Source organism: Aspergillus stella-maris, assembly GCF_047715825.1.
Source record: "Aspergillus stella-maris strain CBS 113639 unplaced genomic scaffold BDV14scaffold_77, whole genome shotgun sequence".
Lineage (NCBI taxonomy): Eukaryota > Fungi > Ascomycota > Eurotiomycetes > Eurotiales > Aspergillaceae > Aspergillus > Aspergillus stella-maris.
In genome coordinates this window covers 104,302-120,249 of record NW_027396871.1, presented here as the reverse complement: position 1 = coordinate 120,249, position 15,948 = coordinate 104,302, and the positions used below count along the sequence as shown (strand labels likewise).

General features: G+C 50.7%; 7 protein-coding genes across 7 annotated transcripts; 3 read left to right on the top strand and 4 right to left on the bottom strand.

The window, feature by feature from the left end:
• Positions 1–783: 783 nt before the first annotated feature.
• BDV14DRAFT_140765 (uncharacterized protein) lies at positions 784–2,494 on the top strand. The gene is made up of 2 exons (XM_073766339.1): positions 784–1,271; positions 1,328–2,494. Exons 1-2 carry the CDS (start codon positions 1,070–1,072, stop codon positions 2,401–2,403), a joined length of 1,278 nt encoding a protein of 425 aa, XP_073623571.1. The 5' UTR covers positions 784–1,069; the 3' UTR covers positions 2,404–2,494.
• Positions 2,495–2,884: 390 nt separating this feature from the next.
• On the bottom strand, positions 2,885–4,101 carry BDV14DRAFT_140601 (DUF3602 domain-containing protein). The gene is made up of 4 exons (XM_073766338.1): positions 3,756–4,101; positions 3,500–3,600; positions 3,269–3,391; positions 2,885–3,175 (listed from the first exon to the last, which is right to left on the bottom strand). Exons 1-4 carry the CDS (start codon positions 3,802–3,804, stop codon positions 3,005–3,007), a joined length of 444 nt encoding a protein of 147 aa, XP_073623570.1. The 5' UTR covers positions 3,805–4,101; the 3' UTR covers positions 2,885–3,004.
• Positions 4,102–4,200: 99 nt separating this feature from the next.
• On the bottom strand, positions 4,201–6,153 carry BDV14DRAFT_182366 (putative mitochondrial phosphate carrier protein). The gene is made up of 7 exons (XM_073770222.1): positions 6,038–6,153; positions 5,589–5,879; positions 5,372–5,536; positions 5,063–5,316; positions 4,657–5,002; positions 4,586–4,605; positions 4,201–4,471 (listed from the first exon to the last, which is right to left on the bottom strand). The coding sequence occupies exons 2-7, from the start codon at positions 5,862–5,864 to the stop codon at positions 4,399–4,401; spliced, it is 1,134 nt and encodes a 377-aa protein (XP_073623569.1). The 5' UTR covers positions 5,865–5,879; positions 6,038–6,153; the 3' UTR covers positions 4,201–4,398.
• A 305-nt stretch (positions 6,154–6,458) lies between these two features.
• On the top strand, positions 6,459–7,040 carry BDV14DRAFT_192893 (putative cystathionine beta-synthase (beta-thionase); the record flags this gene model as incomplete). The annotated part of the gene is made up of 2 exons (XM_073771686.1): positions 6,459–6,563; positions 6,624–7,040. The coding sequence occupies 2 exons, from the start codon at positions 6,459–6,461 to the stop codon at positions 7,038–7,040; spliced, it is 522 nt and encodes a 173-aa protein (XP_073623568.1).
• Positions 7,041–7,087: 47 nt separating this feature from the next.
• Positions 7,088–8,402, bottom strand: BDV14DRAFT_140441 (vacuolar ATPase assembly integral membrane protein VMA21). Its single transcript, XM_073766336.1, has 3 exons — positions 7,813–8,402; positions 7,605–7,690; positions 7,088–7,527 (listed from the first exon to the last, which is right to left on the bottom strand). The coding sequence occupies exons 1-3, from the start codon at positions 7,917–7,919 to the stop codon at positions 7,388–7,390; spliced, it is 333 nt and encodes a 110-aa protein (XP_073623567.1). The 5' UTR covers positions 7,920–8,402; the 3' UTR covers positions 7,088–7,387.
• Positions 8,403–8,840: 438 nt separating this feature from the next.
• Positions 8,841–10,847, bottom strand: BDV14DRAFT_211589 (general substrate transporter; the record flags this gene model as incomplete). The annotated part of the gene is made up of 3 exons (XM_073776118.1): positions 10,069–10,847; positions 9,620–10,011; positions 8,841–9,566 (listed from the first exon to the last, which is right to left on the bottom strand). The coding sequence occupies exons 1-3, from the start codon at positions 10,508–10,510 to the stop codon at positions 8,841–8,843; spliced, it is 1,560 nt and encodes a 519-aa protein (XP_073623566.1). The 5' UTR covers positions 10,511–10,847.
• A 1,283-nt stretch (positions 10,848–12,130) lies between these two features.
• On the top strand, positions 12,131–15,825 carry BDV14DRAFT_182360 (DEAD/DEAH box helicase). Its single transcript, XM_073770221.1, has one exon. It carries the CDS (start codon positions 12,203–12,205, stop codon positions 15,545–15,547), a length of 3,345 nt encoding a protein of 1,114 aa, XP_073623565.1. The 5' UTR covers positions 12,131–12,202; the 3' UTR covers positions 15,548–15,825.
• The last annotated feature ends 123 nt before the right edge of the window (positions 15,826–15,948 follow it).

The following is a 15,948-nucleotide window of genomic DNA, read 5'->3' as shown; positions in this document are numbered from 1 at the left end:
AATCCGGTAGAACCAGTCCTTTTGTGTGGAGGGGGGCAATTGGTAATTGGACTGCAGTTGCACAGTTGTCTCACCAGCGATCGTTAGCTCGATCGCGAGAGTGCGAGGGTAAGACACCTGGTCTGCAGAAGTCTGGAAGCGAGGCATGGATGGCGCTGGACCCAATCTTTGGCAGTCTGGCTCGTGGGATTCGGTGCCTGGCACCCAATTGAGTTGATGGCGTGGCTGTGGAGGCAGTCGTAACCAGGCAGAAGATCCAGAAAGATTGGTCAGAAAGGAAGTTGAAACTGAAGAAGTGAATGGCTAGATTCAAAACTCGGGTCATCTGGCAGGGACAAGAAAGAAAGAAAAAGAAAGCTGATGCTGATAGGAGAGGTTCTGACGGATTCATGTGGTGCTTGCGTGGCGTTGGTGGTGGTGGTTAACGTTTGCTTTCCTCAAAAGGCATCAACCTCCTCGGTCTTCTCTCTTTGCCTTCTTCCTCTTCCCGTCAGCACAATCTCAGCACAATCTCGAATTTCATCAACTTCCTTTCTTTTGCTATCAAGAACCCGTTTCAAACCAGGTATCTAACTCCTCTCGTCCTAGCAGCGCCAGAAACCATCTTTGTTTCACCGTCGATCCCCAACCACTTTTATTCTGGAGCTCGTTGGCTGACCGTCGCGTTGCAGCGTTAACTAATTTCCTGCCTCCACCTTTCCACACCACGTTGATCTGGTCCTGTCACTCGCCCCCGACTATTTTTATCCAATACAAACGTCATTCTCTGTAAAGACAATTCGTATACACCGATAATCATAATCAACCTTCAATCTCGCACGGCTCACTGTCGCTGGCTGCCTCTTATCGAAAACGTGCTTCGGACTGCATATCATCACATTTCAAGCAAGGAACCTCTAAACCATTACCTGATCTTGGGAACTAATCGCTGTTTCCTATCAACCCACCATCCCTTGGCGGTGCCCACTATCCTAATCTTTGCGCTCCACAACGGTGATCGCGACGGGCCCGACAGCTCCAATTCCCAACCTGCTTTATCGGCCGCTAAGGATTAGTTTTCGTCATAAAAATGGCCTCCCCCCAGCCTGCTTCTCCCACGAGGCGCAGTCGTGGTTTCAGCTCTAGCGGCAGGTCCGACAAATCTGAAAAAACCCATCGCTCCAGCGGCTCTGGCCATAAAATACATCTCACCGAGACAGCTGAAGAGAAACACAGACGCAGTCTACAGACTAAAGCCGACCCAATGCTTGCTATGAGCGAAGCGCAACCAAGTATGTTGTCCAGCCTCCTCGCGCCCTTATCAAGCGCCCGCTGACGAATTCTACAGATTTGGTTGCTCTCGAAAAGTCAAACCTGGGCAGCCTCAGGTCTATGCAGCACAAAGATCAGTATGGCAATGTTATCAGTATGTTTCTCCCGGTCGCAGTTGTGCTAAAGTACCAGAAACTGACTCGCGCAGGCGAACCCGATCTCTCTAATCCTACCCGCCCTCGATTCGAACGTCCTTTAGATACAATTCGCTCATTTGAAGCTGCTATTTACGGTTCATATGCTGCTGCTCGCCCTACTTCTTATGCCCAGCAAGGTGAGTACAATTTAGGAAATTCCTACGACGTTTCCCCGGTTGCTGATCTTAGTGCAGGCGACGACGCCACCACTCCGGGCGATTACAGCCGACGAAGCAGCTACTACAACCCACACTCTCATAGTCACAACCGGCAATACAGCGACCGCGGATACCCAAATCGTCCGAACTATTCGCGACCGAACAGTTATCATGACAACGGTAACGGCCACTACAACGGCGGCGGACCCTCGGAGAGCTACTATCCATACAACCAAGGCGGCGGTCGGCGCCCGCGTCAACACCACCGGGGACACTCTGGCCACCCTTCGTATGCAGAGCAACAGAACGGATATTCCCAGAACGGATACGGGCAAAATGGGTACTACAAATCGTCGGACAATGTGACGGTAGCTTCGCCATCCGGCTCCGGCAGCACCCCCGATCAGTGGGCCAATTCGACAGATCCAAGCTCAATCAACAGCTCGCTCGATCAATTCCAGCAACAGCAGCAATTGCAGCAGCAGCAACAGGAACAAGCGATGGCCGAGAGTTACGGCTTCCAAGGCTTCGGCGCCGGCCCCAGTATCGACGAGGAAACATTCGCGGGCCATGCGGCAGGAAAGGCTCCTTATGGTCAAGCCCAGACTCAGGATCAGGCTCCGGCACCCCCAGCCCACGACCCGAACGCCGGAGGCCCAGTTGGTGGCACACCGCTCGTCGCAGGCCGCCGCCATCTGCAGCGCAAATCAATGCACCAGCCGCAGCAAAGCGTGTCCTCCGATGCAGGTGACAAGCGAAAGAGCTGGTTCAAGCGACGGTTCAGCAAGAACAATTGATCCAGCAAGTACACTTGAATAGCCTTTACCCTTGATATTTTTTCGGCGTTTTTCTCGACACTTGGCACCAACTCATCGGATGTGATAACCCACGGCGTTCATTGATTTCCTACAGCACTGCGAACTGCGGAGGACTGGCATAAACCATTCGATTTCCTCGAATCTTATTGCAGTATCTATTAATGTGTTATGAGTTTACGATCTATTGTGAATATTTCCTGCCCCACTCCTTCCGATGCCTCTGCAGTATTACAACATCGCATGCACAGTCGGAGTATATATTTGTTCCACCGCTTGGCCTGTATGGAACACAATCTGGAATTTTCAACTATCAACCATTAAACTTGCGTCACATCACCTAGTGTTCTATATATAATTCATAGGAGGCATAGTCAAATTTGAACTTAGTAAAACCAAAACAAGTATAAACAAAACACTGTCTAGTTCAATGAGCGGGGGTAGTCACTTCTGAATCAACAAATCAAAGGGAATCATAGCAATAAGCAAGCATCAAACACACAGCCGAAATAACAATTTCTCCATCATACCTCACTGAGACGTGTCCAAGGAGCAAACACTGAACCAGATCGGAGAAGAAGGCTCACTTCTTTCCAAAAATCTTATGCTTCAATTTATCCGCAAGCCCCTCGTGCGCAACACCGGCCGCCTTCTCAGCCTTCTTCTCCTCCTTCTTTTCCTCCTTCGCTTTCTTTTCTTCTTCCTTGGCTTTTTGGCTTTCGGCGTCTAGGTGGACGTTGCCTTGGCCGCCGCGCTGCACGCGAAGTTAAATACACGGATTAGCATTTGAGTCGCAGTGGATTGATTTTGGGGTAGAAGATGGGAAGGAAAGAAAAAAAGCACATACACCAGTATGATAATCCCCATCCATAGATTGCTTAGTCGAGATCTCGGGGATGAATTCTGTGTCGTGCGGCGCCTTGTTCACGGGTTTTACGTGCGGGGAGCCGATGTTTCCTGCGCCGCCGCGCTGTAGCACAAACACATAAACTTAGCATTTCGCTCTCGAAGATATAGAGACAGAGTATAGAGAGAGAGTCGGCGAGAAGGGTAGGTAGGTAGGTAGGTAGGGACATACACCAGCAGAGTAAGCGCCATCGCCCTGGTCGCCGATGGGACCCTCGCGGACGATACCGCCGTCAACGTACTCGTTGCTGTCTGGGCCGATATTTCCTTGGCCTGGCGATTGCGTTAGCTTGTTGGTGGTTTCATGTTTTGGTTGTGGTGAGGGTAAGGGTTGAAGTAGGAGAGTAAGTATGGGTAGGTGGGTGAATGGCGGGGCACGATGGGGCTGAATTGCAGCTGCAGCCAGAATGGAAAGATACGGTACGAACCTCCTCGGCCGTGGGAGACGATCGGGGCGGATGCTTCGTGCTCGGTCATTTTGGTCTTATCGCGGGTATTTCAATGGTCGTTTTGTCGTACAATGATAGGTCGTAGGCAGATAGATAGATAGGTAGGTAGGGTTGCAGATGAGATCAGATCAGGGGAAGAATGGGGGGGGATCGGGATAAATAAGGATAAGGATAAGGTACGTCAGTAACCATGGAGGAACTAGTGGGACAGCCTGATGATGACGTTGGGAGACTCGACTGATAACAACACCCCAAGACCAAGACCGAGACCGAGAGTCATCTATATCGGGGGCGCTATGAGGGCGAACTGATAAGATAAATGTGACTAACTTGTTGCTTGATAGTGAGCAATCGTTTAGCCCCAAGTTCCCCCAACCTTGTCTGTAATTTGAGGACCAGTATGAGGAAATATAAACATCATAAATTCAGTAGATTCATTATTGCGTTAATGAGCGGAGATTATGATAATATCCAGCGAAATCAATAGAGCAAGAATGGCATGCCCGTGGCAGCCCATCGTATCGTCTCATGATGCAATCGCACCCCAGCCGTTGCCTGATCCTACGCGGCGACCTACTGAACCCTTCGCCCTGGGCTGTCTTCTGACTACTATGTAAGCATTTTACTTCTGCTCCTTCGGAGCTGGGCCTCCACCCGTGGTCGGCAGACCCATAAAGATCTTGAACGAATCGTAGCTGTAGCCCTAGGTCAGCCCACATCGCAAGAAATTTCCGATTCCGATCCAGCCATCTGAGTCGGAGAGAGTATAACTGGATAAAGAAAAAAGCAAATATAGAACGGAGACATACATCATCCATTGGAGACCCGTCTGTATGCTCGTTAGCTGGAGCTATAAAGACAGAATGTATAATGTACTCACCAATGTTCCAATCATGACAATCCTGACAGGAAGCCCGTTCCAAAGACCTGTAAAGCCAATCTCCTTGTAGATTCGGCTGGTGGCAGCCCCAAACGCTTCACCCGCCTTTCTGTTGGCGTTCAATTTACTTACCATGACATCCGCGGGGTGAGAGACAATAGCGCAGAGGATACCCGCGAGGTAGCCTCCGCTAAACGCGACGGCAGTTTGGGCGCCCTTGTTGTAGTCGGTCTTCTGGCCTGGGAGGTAGTGGTAAATAGCCTCCACAATGTTCTCAAACGAGGCGAACTTCATCATGGTGTAAGGGATTTGTCTGCCCCAAAGTGGATACAAGCCCTTGTACAACCTGATTTGATTAATATACTTACGACGGGTACGGTTGGATGTGAGGTAAGGCTGCACTTACCCAGCGGTTCCTTCCTTTCCAATGATAGTAGAGATTCCACCAAACGTAGAGCGGAACTCGGGCGGGATGGTCGTTTGCGTGCGCACCTTGACAGCTTCAAACGGACAGAGCGCGACGTCAGCGATCAGTTCGGCGGACGCACTGGCTGTTAGGTAAAGAGCCGTCTTGTAGCGAGTGGCATTCTCGACACCGACCAGATCGCTGTAGAATTTCTTGAAGTACTCGTAGCCTCCATACTTGAAGGCTCCTTGGGCCTTTGGCCTGGTCAGTACCAACGGCAGATTGGGCGACAGTAACATGTCAGCTTACGCTGTAGCCAAAAAACGTAGGGCTCCAGCCGGTGAAGACACCCCTCAGGCCCTCAGCGCCACGGATCTTACGGAAGGCATCCATGTTGCTCTTGTATAGCGACGAGTCAACTTGGCGTCGGCATTTGATGAGATCAAGCGGTGTCACGGCAGTGTGCGTGAGGCCCTAACAATCGAGTCAGTCGAGTCTGTTGAATATCTCTTGGTCGAGCACTCACGCAAGCCAACAACCCGCCAAACGTACAAGCCGCATAGTACTTAGCTGACCATGGCTCAATCTTACCGGCCTTAGCTTGTGCCTTCTGGCTGGCGAGCTCGTATTCCCGCGCAGCTTCCTTTCCGAGAGCACCTGCTTTCTTCTCGATATCATCGATAACGTTCCATGCGGGGAATGGTCGTTGCGTCTTCGCTATACCGGAAACCTGCTGTTGCCGGTTCAAGGGGTCTTGAGAGGAGAAGGCATCGGTCACAACGTCCTGAGAAGGGAGTTTCATGGCTGCTATGTCGATCTAATAACAATCAGTATCAATCGATATTCTCCGCCGACCTGCGAGACACCTCACAGCCACCCGACCAGTGTTGTATACTGGTTATTGATAGCAGATGCTTATCAATGCCAATCGTCTCCACTAGGGCTGATGGTAGCAAATGGACGCCAAGTACTCACCTTACCAAGCTATACAAGCACAAGGTGAACTGCAACCGCCAATATCCGACGTTCAATCGATGAATGAAGATAAAATGAGATTACGCAGCGAAATATAAGCACTACTCAGCGCCTTGAGTCAAAGAGGAGTTGTGTTGGTCGCCGGATGACGTAGGGACATGTGACCCGTGACTGCCGTCTTGATCGGGTAGTGGGTCGCTGTCGCTGCCGGCGGTGTCACTTTGCGGCTTCAAGCTCTGGTCTGGATCGGATTTCTTCTCAAGTGCCATTGTCAATGATCTCCGCAGATCACGCCAGCTGGAAAACTATATAAGCCGCGCCTCGTGATCAATATTTATTTGGGGCTTGGACCCTCGCGATTTTCAAGATCTCAAACCAACCGATTTACCCCGCCCCTCATTGACATTCTACCCCTCGCAAAATGGCGTCCTACATGAACGCCAGCGAAGCCTTCGTCCGCGAAAAGCTCGACGCAAGCATAAGCCAGTCAATCCCGCAATCATCATGGGCTGATAAGTACCGTGGGGTGAGTGCCTGTCGCAGTAAACCCAGATTTAGCACAAGACTAACATTCCATGAAAAAAAGGCCACAGTTGAAGACTTAGATCCACCCCCTGCCCTCTCCGTCTCCCCCAGCACGCCCATCTCATCCGCTCTCCTCGCCGCCTTCGAACGCGACTACACACATCTCACCGTGACATCTTCAACGCATCGTTCGCTATTGGGATACCTTTCCATTCCGCGATTGAAGGAGCTTCTTGGCGCGGGGACAGTCAAGGAATCGGATACCGTCGCTGCGGCCATGCAGAGGTTCAACCGCAAGAAGGGCACATACCGGGTTATTACGATGGAGACAGAGCTGGAGGAGTTGCAGAGGTTCTTTGAGGGCGAGAATGGGCAGCAGGGAAGCGAGTTCGCGGTTGTGACGGACGCGGAGAGAAAGTTTGTGCTCGGGGTTGCGACGAAGGGTGACTTGGAGGAGTTTGTTAAGAGGAGGCCGTGATTTCCATATTTTCAATATTGTCGTAAATATTGAACCTCTGCATTTTCAGGCGTGGTTATTCAACAAGCATTGAATGCATATCAGACCCTTCAACCGGCGTCTGAGGGCCAGTATATATTTGGCTGGAAATTACCTGATTGTCACAAATCTACCCCGGTATATTGGCCTCGGGGTGCACTGCCTTAAGATATTAAATTTTCAGGCATTTGTCTCATTAAGGCATTAGCCGGCTAAGCACAATGCCAATGGTAAGGCGATAAAATTGAAAATCTCGCCAACAAGCAACAAGCATGCAAGAGCCGAACCAAGTAAATATACAAAGGTACATAGACTGCAAAACGAAGCAATCACTGCGCCTTCTTCCCCTTCTTCTTCGCCGCCTCCGCCGCCTGTTCCTCCTTGTCCTCCTGCCACGCAACATAGATGTACAAGAACAGGATGATGTTCGCCATGACCGCTGCCAAGATACCGCCGATAGTTGCGCTTGCTTGTGTGTGTCAGCACATACATTCAACAGTCCTCGAAACAGCAAAAGAAAGCAAAGAGAAAGGGACCAAGACTAACCACCAAACGTAGTCGCAACAAAATACATCCCCACAGGCGTCGTGATCATCGCGACGCTGAAGCCGATAAGTTTCCAGATTACGTGCCTGGATCACATTAGCTTGCCATTCAAAGATTATATTATCAAGAATAGCATCGTTGGGCTTGACAGAGGAAGGCAGGTCACTGCCACGATGCCATACGGTACAATGGAACAACATCAACTTACGATGGCACAGCAGGTGAAGTATCGGAACTGACGTCGCGGGTATCGCCCGGTGTTATTGCGGGATCGGCGGCATCTGCGTAAGATTTTCCGGGACGGCGGGTGGCCATTTTGTGTATATTGTTGTCCTGGGGTAGGTGTACTTCCAGTTTTTTGAAGGTGAGAGCTCTCGACTCAAGAGCGTGGCTAGCTCAAGTTGGACCTGGGACGGAGATTGGAGATGTCCAGTGTCCACCAGGATATTCGATTATGTGGTGCTGCGAAAGCTTAGCCTTGAGCTCAAGCCAATGCCTCCTGTGGTCAATTGGCAGTGGTCGCCTACACTGACAAAAGGTCATGTACCAAGTAAAGCGCTGCTGGAGGTTCTTTGACGTGTTGTTGCTCTTGAGAATGTGGAGAACTGCGGATGAAATCATTGGGATGCTGGGGGATGCGGTCTTGGCATTCTAGCCGCTTTGGGCGCTTGGGGCTGGGCTCCAGCCATTAAAGTACACAGATTATGGAGTAGTAGCTTATGGGCTATAGGTAGAATACATTGGAGGAAGCTCTTTTACGAGTGTTTGTCATATAATGCAAGTGCCATACTGATTTGACAACTCTGGTTTGGGAGACCATTGTATCCGCATTCCGCACGGGCGAGGTATTAAGACTGCCAATTAGTCTAACCTGAATAGGTATAGTCTACAAAGCAGCACCGCCAAACTGAAAGGTAGCTCACCGCCTACAACAAACTACAAGACCTCTTTATTTAAGGTCAAAACACGACTTGAAGGGCTGAACATACCTTTAGGCAGCTTTATAGCCAGTTAATTGCTTTAAGACTAGGTCCTTGCTAGCAAAATTGCATCAGAAATGCCATTAAAGCCATGTAAACTGCAGGCAAACTTATAGAATTCTGCCACAAGCTAGCAACACGCTAAACCCATTTGGGACAAAACCAAGTATTGCCAAGGCGCTAATCTACTTTAGGTCAAATTACCCGTTTCTTTCCCAATCGGGCCCCCCAATATCAAACAACCCCATGCAGTGCATCAAGCAACACTCTCCTTGACCTCACCCCCAGTTTTGATCTCCATGGTGTCAAAATTAATGTGCTTGCTGTGTGCGCGGACATCATCAATATGCGCATCCAGTTTTGACCCACCAGGCTTGGTGTGCCAGGGCTTGGGACCCCCAGGAGCAAAAAGTTCTTCTATCTCCTCCAGTGTCTTCCCTGCCGTTTCTGGGTACGTGAAGAAGAAATGAATGGCTGCGAGGACGCACATGATGCCAAATACAATGAACATCTTCCACGTGATATTCTGGAACCCCGGCGGGATGTAGAGACCCAAGGCGAAGTTGAAGAGCCAGTTTCCGATGGCAGCGATACCCATGCCAGTTGCGCGTGTCTCAAGGGACCAGACCTCAGCGGCATACACCCAACAGCACGGGGCTAATGTCAGTGCGTAGAGGATAATAAGGAGATACGAAAACGCGATGACGGTGTGGGATTTTGGTCCCGTAACTCGAATCAGGACGTTTTCGTTACCATCGACGCCGCCGGGGACGTACTCTCCAGATGAGAGAATGCCGCCGACCACAAAATGACAGGCTCCCATAAGAAGGGCACCGTAGATGAGAAGAGGGCGACGGCCTGTCTTGTCGATGTAGAAGAAGATGAAAGTGGTGAAGATGATGAACAGCGCATACTGGATGCCGGAGGAGATGAGGTTGATGTTGCCCGTAAGATTAGCCATCATAAAGATGTAAACGACGTACTGTCAGAAGGTTAGGCTGGACAATCAAGTACAAATCGACGCGAAAAACTTACATAGGTCATCACATTCGCCCCAGAGTTCTGCTGCCACATTTGCACAGTAAAGCCAGCGAGAGTGCGCTTCCACATGCCGTTGTAGACAAACTTGCGCCAGCCAGGTAGAGCACTACGCTCAGCTTGTAGGACCTGGGTAATTTCTTCCCATTCGGCAACGACAAGAGGGTCATCCCGATTACCACCGGCTTGAATATTGGCTAGGGTAGTGATGGCCTCTTCGGTGCGGCCAACCTTGGCGAGCCATCTAGGAGAGCGAGGAAGAAATGGCAAACCAACGATGAGAAAGACACAGGGGACGAACTGGATGCCCCAGGCGGTCCGGAAAGAGGCAGTTCCCGCAATGAAGCTGCATCCGTATCCGACAAAGTACATGATCAGGATACCCCATTCTACCGTGTATTTGATTAGCTGAGTTAGACAATTTAATCTTGGCTGGGAACCCTTACCAATGGCCAACTGCTGGATGACGATGAGCTGCCCACGCTTCTCCTTTCTGGCAATCTCTGCAAGGTAAACAGGCACCTGCGAGCTAGTAATTCCAACGCATATGCCGTTCAAAACTCGGCCAGCAATCAGAGATCCGAAACCATTGGTGGCCGTTTGGACCGCGGTTCCAACAAGCCACCAAATACACGCAAAAGCAATTGAGTCGCGGCGGCCTATCTTGTCAGATACATAACCTGCCATGGCAGAGCCAACAACTGATCCAGCGGCGAGGGAGGAGCCAATAGCGCCTTGACGGAGACCGGCTGGGTTGTCGAAGTAGTCATTGTACTGATCTGTACCGATAATAGCGGACATGGACGAGATGTCGAATCCAAAGAGCATTCCACCAACGGTGGCAATGAAAGCTACAAAGTAGGTGTTGTAGGTCTTGGGGAATTTCATGGTGACGATTAGCCAATATGGACTTGACCAAAGCACATAGGCACAATCAGCGGAAGGATAAGCAAAAGCAGATGAAGGAAAGGAGCGATTGCTCGACCATTTAAAAAAAAAAAGGCGTCGGGCTAGCTGGTCTAACGGCAACGGTTAATAAAAGGCATGGCAGCAGTTCGCTTGTCATCCGGGGCCCCTATGGCTATGAGTAACAGAGATCAGGCAGCCAACAGCATCCCGATAAGGAGGAAGCCAGGACTGTGCCGCCGGGGTTTTGCCAATTCTCCTATGACTTTAAGCTGAACTTGCTCTAGACAAGCCAAGAGAGAGGACTATCGAGTCTGGAATTCCCCCGCGCCCAGCGCTATACCTCCAGCCAAGAGCTCCAAGCCTCCAAGACTCGGGGTGCTAGGGTCTTGGATCCACAACATTTCCGTCAATCACTCTGTTGTTTTGTCCTGTTGGCCAGAGCTTCTCTACCCAATGGACATGCTAGCAGGAATATCAGGCGACTGCTCGAGCCTCCATTCGAGGAAAGGCGAGAGACAGCGAATCGGTCTAATCAAGACTTAGCCGGTCTCCGCTTGGAAACAGCTTCGATCTTAGAACGAAATCTTGTATAGTGGAGAAATACTCGGCAGACATATATCGAGCTTAGCAATAGGTGCGTACAGTCCAGTGTTTCTAAAGAGAAATGGCAGGCATCACAGTCGAAGATTTCACAGGCAATGTGCTTCCCTCGCTCAGCTCAGAGGGCTATCATGCCACGGTTAAATAGCGTCCTTCCCGTTGCCGGAGCGCCACGCAGACGCCAATGCTCGTTGCAATTTGGGGCCGTTGAGTATGACTGGATCCGGGGCAGATGCTACTGAAGCACACCCGGAGGGCCAAGAACACTATAACCAGTGGACTCTTCGTTGGTGATAGGAAGATACTCGTCCCTAAACTTCCTTTTCATGAGTGGAATCCAAGGTCGACCGTCGTTTCTCAGTAAAAGGTTTCATCGCGCGGCATCTGAGAGGTTCATAAGAGCTAATTCCTAGAAACTTCTCAGAGAAAATGATTTCGTTGCTTAAGGGGAAAGCTATAGCTCAAGTGGGTATAACAGAGGAGAGGTGGGTAGAACAAGGTAGGAAGCAAGTTGCCTGAGGCCGACACGGGTAGACCATGTTTCTGCCTCAGGTGTCGAGGGTCGAACACACTTTGTACTTCGTACGGGCAACCACCCGGGGCGAGACAATCAGTTAATTTTCTAGAACTTGGATTCCTTTGTTATGCTGTCCATAAATAAACATTCTCGAGCTCTCAGTTCTAATTCAGGGCATTTATGGTGCTAGATATTGTCGGCATTCTCCCTATAGATAATGCCCACCGCTTGCTCTTGTACACTCTGTTTGGTGACAAGAAACGATAGACACCGCAGCCTTTGACTGCCAATCGAGCAGGTTATATTCGAGAACGTCCCTCGAAAAGATTGTCTTTTACACTCTGAGCTCAAGATTCGAGGCTGGCCACTCCTTCCTGGTTGGCGTTAATTGAATCGCGAAAACACGTGACACCGTCGCGTCTGCTCTGGCGCGGATTGCGGAGAGGCAGAAAAAGTGGTTGGAGAACCCGAAACTGTTCCTCCTGGCAAGAACGACGACCTGGTGGTCTGCGGTGTCTCACTTTAGCCTTCTTCCAACCTTCCATCCGCCCACCATGGAAGACACCGTTCCCGATACCCCGATAAGCAACAAAAAGGTTGTTCACAGTACTCCGCCTCCTCATAATGTGGTTGCGCTCGACGAAGATGCCGAATATGAAACGATCGCCACTGTACCTGCGAACCCTCCTCAACACTTCCTCGCAACACAACAGATGAGCCCTACGCAACGGCTGACCCAGCCGACACAAATTGTGGAAAACCCCTATACTTCAAAAGGAAATTCAGTTGTACAAGTTGCAGCCTCATCACCTTTAAAGCCCGCCTCCTCTCCCTCTCTCCCTTCCCCGAGCCCTGGCAGCCTCTCCAACTTGATGGCGCCCAGTGGTACGCGATTCTGTCCTCCTGCGAAGCGTGCGCCTGCAATTGACCTCGAAGATGACGGTCCAACTTACCGAGGGGGGTCTTCTGACGACGACATGGAAATGAGCACTGACATCAAGCCGTCAATGTTCACCAAGTCCCCAAAGAGCCCAGAAAAACTTACCGCAATGGACCGGTTCAAAGATATCACTTCCTCTGCTGTCTATGACCCTTCCAATTCCAAGCGATCTGCCGCACAGATGGACCCGACGCCGAAAGGAGTGGCCGTCAAGAGAGCTCGCCAAGATGGCCCATCGCGCGCGCAACCAGTGGAGTCGCAAGCGCTCTCATTGAATGACATTGACGACTGGCAAATGCGCACCAAGGTCGAGAGGATGCGCAAAGTGCTGCCTCAGAAATCTGTCTACGACTGCGTTCAAGCTCTCCTTGCAAAGAAAGGCAGATATGATGATGCGCTGGACTACCTTGCCAGCATGGAGGATCAAAAAGCTCATGCCAGCTCATCAGAGGATGAGCTTAGCATGAACAAGAAGACTTCGCCGATCGCGCCTGCCAAACAGAACATCAAGGCGCAAGGGAGGATCCAGGACAAATGGACATCAATGAATTTGCCAAAGGGCCCATCACAAAAGCCGCAAACAGAAGAGGAGAAGCCCCGAAAACGTTTAATTCGAGGACCGAAAAGCCGAGTGTCTCCTATACCTTCGAGTCCCGCGCAGAACGACACCCCACCCAAGAAACCTCTCGGTCGATTGGTGCAAGGGCGCAGGCGCCCATCACCTGCACGGTCTGAGTCTCCTGAAGCACCCCTGGTCATCTCCGACGACTCCGACTCGGCATTTGATGCGCAAGACAGTTCAGATCTGGACAGCAAAGTTCTCAGCTTCTTCAACAAGTGCGACGTTGCGAATCTTGCAGATCTGGCTGCGATTACCACAGAACTTGCGGAGTACATCATTAGCAAACGACCCTTTACTTCTCTCGAGGGAATCCGCATGATCCCCGCCCCGCCTAGCGAGCAGACCCTAACGAAAACTGGCAAGAAACGCAAAGCGCCCAAACCAGTTGGGGACCGCATTGTGGACAAATGTATGGATATGTGGGTGGGCTATGAAGCTGTGGACTCTTTGGTTGCCACGTGTGAGACGCTAGGTAAACCGGTTGCAGCAGAGATGAAGAAATGGGGAGTTGATATCTTCGGCAAGCGCGAGGGAGAACTCGAGCTCGTGTCGATGGAACCGCCGCCGGGTTCTCACGATTCTGGGATCGGAACTCCAGCCAGCCAGCGATCAGAGGAAGACAGCGACGGCCCAGGCTCACGGGTCCGAAAGTCTCGTTTCATCTCCCAGCCTAGCATCATGGCCGATGATCTGAAGATGAAAAACTATCAGATTGTGGGTATCAACTGGCTGTCATTACTCTTCGAGAAGGAGCTAAGCTGCATTTTGGCTGATGACATGGGTCTTGGGAAGACCTGTCAAGTTATCGCGTTCCTAGCTCATCTTTATGAGAAAGGCATCAAAGGGCCGCATCTTGTCGTCGTACCCTCTTCGACAATTGAGAACTGGCTTCGAGAGTTCCAGAAGTTCTGTCCTACCCTTTCGGTGATGCCGTACTACGCCGATCAGAATGTTCGTGCCCAGATTCGTGAGCAAATCGAAGAGAACCGAGAAGACATCAACGTTGTCATCACAACATATACGATTGCTAAGGGCAAGGTCGATGCGCACTTCCTTCGCAATATGGACTTTTGCGCCTGTATCTACGACGAAGGCCACATGCTCAAGAGCAGCACCTCAGTGTTGTACGAGAAATTGATCCGCATTCGCGCTCGATTTAGACTTCTCTTGACAGGAACACCGCTCCAAAACAATTTGCAGGAGTTGGCCTCGTTACTAGGGTTCATTCTCCCGAAAGTTTTCCAGGATCGCAAAGACGATTTGCAGTACATCTTCGCCAACAAAGCAACGACAGTCGATGACACCCATTCCGCGCTCCTCTCCGCCCAAAGAATCGAGCGTGCAAAGTCAATGCTCAAGCCATTTGTCCTGCGACGAAAGAAGCATCAAGTCATCGACCTTCCGGCAAAACACTCCCACGTCGAATACTGCGAGATGAACACCGCCCAGCGCGAGATCTACGAGCACGAACAAAACGAAGTCAAGAAGCTTCTAGAAGACAGAGCTGCAGGCAAAAAGACGGGAAGCAAGTCCGCAAACATCCTTATGAAGCTCCGCCAAGCAGCGATTCACCCCCTCCTCCATCGAAGACACTACACCGAAAAGACTCTAACCGCAATGTCCAAGGCATGCGTCAAAGACGAGAAATGGTCCATGTCGGACCCGAACATCATCTTCGAGGAATTGCTCGCATACAGCGACTTCGAGTGCCACCAGCTCTGCCTCGACAACCCAAAATACCTCGGCAAATTCGCACTCAAGAATAACGAATGGATGGAGTCCGGCAAAGTCGAGAAACTCTGTGAGCTTCTCCGCCGCTTCAAGGAAAACGGCGACCGCGCTCTCGTCTTCTCCCAGTTCCGAATGGTCATGGATATCCTCGAGGATGTCCTCGAAAACCAACATCTCGAGTTCGTTCGGCTCGACGGTACAACTAGCGTTGAGGACCGCCAGTCCATCATGGATGCCTTCCACGAACGAACTGATATTCCTGTCTTCCTTCTGTCAACCAAGGCTGGTGGTGCGGGTATTAACCTTGCCTGCGCAAATAAAGTTATCATCTTTGACTCAAGCTTCAACCCTCAGGAAGATGTGCAGGCTGAGAACCGCGCCCACCGCGTCGGCCAAACGCGCGATGTTGAAGTCATTCGTCTTGTGACGAAGGATACCATCGAAGAGCAGATCTATGCTCTTGGTCAGACAAAATTAGCACTCGACCAGGCCGTCGCGGGCGAGGAGGGCGCAGACTCCGGCAAGTCCGAGGAAGCGGGTGCCCAGGCCGTTGCAAATATGCTTGTTGGGGCGTCGCAGACAAAGGAGGCCGAGAAGTCATCTTAATCACTTTATCTTGTTTTGATCATTTTCTTTCGGATTGCGATTTAGACCGCTTATTGTTTTCTTAGCGCCTATCATCTAGATGTTGAACTTATTTTGTATGTGGTACCTACCTAACCACTTGGGCATGATTTTACTTCATTTCTTGTTGCATTGGATGCGATGCATTTGATGCGCAATTGTCTCATTTACTTTTTGACTCTGCTACTGGATTTGCGCAGGGTAGAGCGTTTAGGGAGTTGAGGTTTGATTTGGACATCTACTTAGAGCATCAATAACACCTAATCAGTTGGAAACGCAAATATGTGTACGCCTGCGTTAATCTACGTAGTGTTCTGCAGCGACCTGCAGGAGAAGGAGCAAACGTGACCAGGGGGTCGTTCCTTCCCTGCGAGACCGGTCTA

What these genes read in the sequence shown, in the direction of transcription:
- BDV14DRAFT_140601 (XM_073766338.1), bottom strand. Translation starts at nt 3,804, where the DNA reads ATGACCGAGCACGAAGCATCCGCCCCGATCGTCTCCCACGGCCGAGGA. An exon ending in CGTCTCCCACGGCCGAGGAG is followed by an intron (nt 3,601 to 3,755) that starts GTTCGTACCGTA and finishes CGCAATCGCCAG; the next exon opens with GCCAAGGAAATATCGGCCCA. An exon ending in ATGGGGATTATCATACTGGT is followed by an intron (nt 3,176 to 3,268) that starts GTATGTGCTTTT and finishes CTTCGCGTGCAG; the next exon opens with CGCGGCGGCCAAGGCAACGT.
- BDV14DRAFT_182366 (XM_073770222.1), bottom strand. Translation starts at nt 5,864, where the DNA reads ATGAAACTCCCTTCTCAGGACGTTGTGACCGATGCCTTCTCCTCTCAA. An exon ending in TTGGCGGGTTGTTGGCTTGC is followed by an intron (nt 5,537 to 5,588) that starts GTGAGTGCTCGA and finishes CTCGATTGTTAG; the next exon opens with GGCCTCACGCACACTGCCGT. An exon ending in CTACGTTTTTTGGCTACAGC is followed by an intron (nt 5,317 to 5,371) that starts GTAAGCTGACAT and finishes ACCAGGCCAAAG; the next exon opens with GCCCAAGGAGCCTTCAAGTA.
- BDV14DRAFT_182360 (XM_073770221.1), top strand. Translation starts at nt 12,203, where the DNA reads ATGGAAGACACCGTTCCCGATACCCCGATAAGCAACAAAAAGGTTGTT.
- BDV14DRAFT_140441 (XM_073766336.1), bottom strand. Translation starts at nt 7,919, where the DNA reads ATGGCCACCCGCCGTCCCGGAAAATCTTACGCAGATGCCGCCGATCCC. An exon ending in ACTTCACCTGCTGTGCCATC is followed by an intron (nt 7,691 to 7,812) that starts GTAAGTTGATGT and finishes AATGTGATCCAG; the next exon opens with GCACGTAATCTGGAAACTTA. An exon ending in TGTTGCGACTACGTTTGGTG is followed by an intron (nt 7,528 to 7,604) that starts GTTAGTCTTGGT and finishes GACACACACAAG; the next exon opens with CAAGCGCAACTATCGGCGGT.
- BDV14DRAFT_140765 (XM_073766339.1), top strand. Translation starts at nt 1,070, where the DNA reads ATGGCCTCCCCCCAGCCTGCTTCTCCCACGAGGCGCAGTCGTGGTTTC. An exon ending in TATGAGCGAAGCGCAACCAA is followed by an intron (nt 1,272 to 1,327) that starts GTATGTTGTCCA and finishes CGAATTCTACAG; the next exon opens with ATTTGGTTGCTCTCGAAAAG.